We start from the raw sequence: 5,046 nt of genomic DNA, 5'->3' as shown, positions 1-5,046 counted from the left end.
GACATCGAAACACGTATGAAAGTAAGTGAAAGTTGATTAGGATACTCTTATATTTTTCATATTAGGCTATCATATCATAATACCGGTCCGTCGCAAACACTTCCGTTGCGGAAATACTTCCGTTGTGGCCATTTTGCATTCGTGTTGTGACCTTTTTGCATTCGTGTTTTTCTGTAAATGCATTCACCTGACACTTCCCAGCCACCGTAGTTTGGTCCAGAATACATCAGTGACATGATAGTCAGGTATGAACCCAGCAGGTCGCTCAGATCTATGGACACAGGTCAGATAGTGGAGACCAGAGCTCACAGTAAACATGATGATGCTGCGTTTAGTTGTTATGCTGCAAAGAAGTGGAACAAACTGCAGCAGAGCTGAAGTTAAGATCCAATGTGAACGTTTTTAAATCAAAGTTAAAGGCACTTTTTTTCTCTAGTGCGTATGATTGAGAGAGAGATTTTTGGTCATGTTGTTGATGTAATGTGTTTGTTGATGATATGAATTGATTTTACTGATGATTTTAAATTTTCTTATTGATTTTAAACAATTGAATGTTTTATCATGTAAAGCACATTGAGTTGCCTTGTGGATGAAATGTGCTATACAAGTAAATTTGCCTTGCCTTGCCTTGCCTTGCTTTTAAAGTCATTATTTAAACTCATTAGAATTGATTTGATGTGACAGAATTAAGATTTCCTGTACAGTAAATTTTCAGTATTAGTTGTAACACCTTCAAAATAAAATTTAAAAAACATCCATAATAAATTAATGGTGTCTTGAAACTAATATAAAATGAATTAAAAATATAAAAGACATGTTAAAGCATTAGTGAAATTTGTTTGCATGTTTAAATTGTTGATACAATAGATTTGGATTAAAAGTAAATTCAACACTGCTCTTAACATTGCAGTCTTATTAAAACGTAAACATATTTTGACTAGAAAATGATGCACATTATAAGATAGAACTCGATACTCCCACAAACAAATTCTTTATGCAAAGGCAATACCACAGATCTTTGTCATATCGTTTTCCCTGTGCATCCACTCTATAAAAGGAGACTGATCTGTTTATATGAGCCACATGGAGCTGAGAATGTTATCACCTGGTACTGTGTTCCCCTGCTTATGCTGGCTGATGCTGCAGTCAGCTGAAGGAAGACTCGACTACAGCCACAGAGGACAGGGAATGCATTTAGAGGGTGACTTCTTCATCGCAGGCTTCTTTCCTCTGCACTACACTGATGAGCCAAGCTCAGGTTTACCTGCTTTGGTTCCATGTAATGAGTGAGTGTTTCAGTACTGAGCTATATACATTTATTATTTATCATCAATTTCAAGTTAAAAAGGCTTTTACAATAATTTTGTCATGTAGAGGTGTTAACAACAAACATGGATTCCATCTAATGCAAGCCATGAGATTTACTGTGGAAGAAATTAATAACTGCACAGGCCCGCAGTCTCTCTTACCTGGAGTGAAGCTCGGCTACCAGCTGTACGACATCTGCTCTGTCACAGCAGGCGTCCTGGCTACTCTGGATCTGCTTGAGCAGCAGCACCAGAGTCCGTCCATGGCTAATACAGTGGGAAGTACACACCTAAATACCAGCAGAGGTCAAAAAGCTGTGGCTGTAATTGGGCCAGACAGCAGTAGCAAATCATTTTCCCCTGCATCTTTACTGGGAGCTTATCACATACCACAGGTAAGCCACTATCTGTCATGTTCGAAACATTATATACAGTATAATAGGCACTTGAGGGCATCTTGATAAATATTCTTATAAATAATTATTTTGGAAATGATTTACTTAAAAAATAAATAAATAAACGGCACACTTTTTATTAAGTACAGCACTTTTGATCCCTGAGAAAGGAGAGTTAGCAAGTGTGAACAAGTGGCTATGAAACGTATGAATAAAAATCTAGAAAAATACCAGATTAACTGTAACCCCTCTAATGTTCACTCTAGATCTCCTATGAAGCTTCAAATGAAAAATTGAGCAACAAAGTTCTCTATCCAAGCTTCCTGCGCATGATTCCCAGTGACAGAAACCAGGTAGCAGCTATGATTAAACTTCTAGTTCATTTCAACTGGACCTGGGTTGCCCTGCTGGGCAGTGATAATGCCTATGGGCTGGAGGGCATGCAGAGCCTGTCCGAGCAAGCTACAGCTCATGGTATCTGCATTGCCTACCAAGGCATCATTCCCTCTTACAGGGATGACACAATCCAGGCCATGAGGAATATAGTTGACAGCTTGCTGACGATCAGGGTCACCACCATAGTAGTGTTCTCCAGCAAATCAAAACTCAGCAAGTTTTTTCCATTTGTGGTTGAGAGGAATGTAACAAACAAAGTGTGGATTGGGACAGAAGATTGGTCAGTGTCAACTCTTATTTCAGACATTAAGGGAATCCACACCATTGGCACTGTGATTGGTGTGTCCATCCAATTTTCAGCAGTCTCTGGGTTTGAGGAATTTGAGAAAAGGGTTCTGGAAGCCTCAATGCAACAACAGGATGCTGATGTCAGCACAAGCTCAGGCAACGACTGCCTGCAAAGCACCGAGCTGTACAAACTTGCTAGAATGAACTTTTCTTTGGAAAAGTATGACATGACCTCTTCTTTCAATGTGTATAAAGCCACTTATGCAGTGGCTCACGCTCTGCACCAAGTGCTGGGTTGTGATACAGGACAGTGCCAGAAGAGAAACGTACATCCATGGGAGGTAAGCTTGGGATGTCTGTGTCTTTTTTCAACTGCTTCCTGTCCCTCATAACTCCTTCTCTTTCTCAGGTTCTGCTAAAACTGAAACAGGTGCATTTTTTTGTTGAAAACACTTCGGTGTACTTTGATGAAAAAGGTGACCCACCATCAGGTTATGATATCATCTCCTGGGTTTGGAGAGGGAAAGCGTGGTCCTTCAACACGGTGGGCTCTTTCAGTCCACTTCCTGTTTCCCTTACAGTTGATGCTGATCAAATAGAGTGGCACAGCCCGGGACAGGTAGGACTATATTTAATTATCTGCATGTCTTGTGATATAAACAGGAAACCTTGTCATTCAGGTTTTTGTGAAAAAGAAAATCTATAAAATAAGAAAATAACAACAGTCAATGAAAATATATACATGTGAATTAGATTGTTTTGCTAAAACCAAACAACGAGGATGTGATGCTAACATTGGTGCCCTACTGTCATATCTGGGGAGTGGTGGCCTAGTGGTTAAGGACGCTGAGCTTGTAATCGGAGAGTTGCCGGTTCAAGCCTCACCTGGGCCATCACTGTGGGATGTTGAGCAAGTCCCTTAACCCCAAACTGCTCCCCAGGTGCTGCAAAAAAGGCTGCCCACTGCTCCTCAGGGATGGGTTAAATGCAGAGGACAATCTTTTAATCTTAATATCTTTTGTGTGAGGACAAAAAATATATTTCCTTTGATTCCTGCCGGTTTTCTGCAGGTACCTGTATCTATCTGCTCCTTGCCCTGTCCAAGTGGCCACAAGAAGCTACTGACAGGGCAGCACACCTGCTGCTTTGACTGCGAGGCTTGTCCTACTGCCACCTTCCTCAATAAGAGTGGTAAACAATAAATATATTAAAAACATAACAACACTGTAATGAAATCCAAGTATTGTGTATGTGCTACTGTAAAACAGATAATTTTGAATGAAAGATAGAATGAAGGGTGGACAGATGGATGGATGAATGGATGATGGACAGATGGACATTAAATGTAAAGTTGTCAAGTTGCTATTTGTGTTTTTGGCCAATAGGGTGCACTGGATACTCACTCCTATAAATGGTAAAGCCAAGCACCAGTTTTTGAATGAGTCAAAGCAATAGTCTCATCTCAGCTGCTGGTTTGTAAGTGTGAGTTTTGTGTTGTGTTTGCATGCAGAGCCCACAGTATGTCAGCCCTGTCCATCAGACCAGTGGGCCCCCCCGAGCACTGAGCAATGCCTCAACAGGACTGTCCTGCTGCTACCCTGGGACACACCCATCTCTATCGCTCTTCTCTTCTTTTTGGCCTCCTGTGTCCTCATGACCTCCAGTTCAGCAGTGATTCTTCTGCTCAACCTGAACACGCCGGTTGCCAGGTCTGCTGGGGGACGCACCTGCCTCCTGATGCTGGCAGCTCTGACTGCAGCTGCCCTCAGCTCTTTGTGCCACTTTGGCCAGCCGTCGACTCTAACCTGCATCCTTAAACAACCTCTGTTCATGATCAGCTTCACCGTTTGCTTGGCCTGCATCACAGTTCGCTCACTTCAGGTTGTTTGCATCTTTAAATTTGCGTCCAAGCTGCCTCCAGTTTACGACAAATGGGCCAAAAATTCCGGGTCAGAGATTACCATCTTTATTGTTTCTGCTATGATTGTGTTAATCTCTGTGGTCCGTGTGGCCTTTAACCCTCCTAAACCCTCCACTGATGTGGTCTTCTACCCAAACAGCATTGTTTTAGAATGTAGCAACACCCTGTCGCCAGGAGCAGGCATTGAACTGGCCTATGTGTCACTGTTAAGCGTTCTCTGCTTCACCTTCAGCTACATGGGCAAAGACCTGCCAGCCAATTACAACGAAGCCAAGAGCATCACCTTCAGCCTTATGGTGTACATGATCTCTTGGATGAGCTTCTTCACCCTTTATCTCATCAGCCGGAACCATTTCACCATGGCTGCACATGTCTTTGCCACGCTGTTCAGTGTCCTGGCCTTTTATGGAGGATTCTTCCTCCCTAAGATTTACATCATCCTCCTCAGGCCAGAAATGAACACAACAGGGCATTTCCAGAACTGTATTCAAATGTACACCATGAACAAATAATAAAGAAGGGTTTGATGTCAAAATATCTTTCTAAATGTGCTGTAAGTTGCACAAAGCAAATTATTAGATGTGTTTACACAGTAACTTGTCCAATCACTTCTGCTGAAAATGATAAAAAAAAATGTTTTACAGATAAAGATAAAGGGGCAGATTTACTAGGATCTCAAATAAAGAATGCTAATTCTCTTGCATGCCTAAATACTTTGGTGGCGCTCTACCTATAGTGG

The 5,046-nt window shown here is 41.7% G+C and overlaps 1 protein-coding gene across 1 annotated transcript; it reads left to right on the top strand.

Moving 5' to 3' along the window:
- Positions 1 to 1,110: 1,110 nt before the first annotated feature.
- tas1r1 (taste receptor, type 1, member 1) lies at positions 1,111 to 4,819 on the top strand. Its single transcript, XM_028451943.1, has 6 exons — positions 1,111 to 1,286; positions 1,375 to 1,702; positions 1,969 to 2,727; positions 2,796 to 3,005; positions 3,457 to 3,577; positions 3,897 to 4,819. The coding sequence occupies exons 1-6, from the start codon at positions 1,138 to 1,140 to the stop codon at positions 4,817 to 4,819; spliced, it is 2,490 nt and encodes an 829-aa protein (XP_028307744.1). The 5' UTR covers positions 1,111 to 1,137.
- Positions 4,820 to 5,046: the final 227 nt, after the last annotated feature.

This window comes from Gouania willdenowi, chromosome 7 (genome assembly GCF_900634775.1).
Source record: "Gouania willdenowi chromosome 7, fGouWil2.1, whole genome shotgun sequence".
Classification (NCBI taxonomy): domain Eukaryota; kingdom Metazoa; phylum Chordata; class Actinopteri; order Blenniiformes; family Gobiesocidae; genus Gouania; species Gouania willdenowi.
The sequence above is the reverse complement of the archived record's forward strand: the minus strand, read 5'-3'. Positions and strand labels throughout refer to the sequence as shown.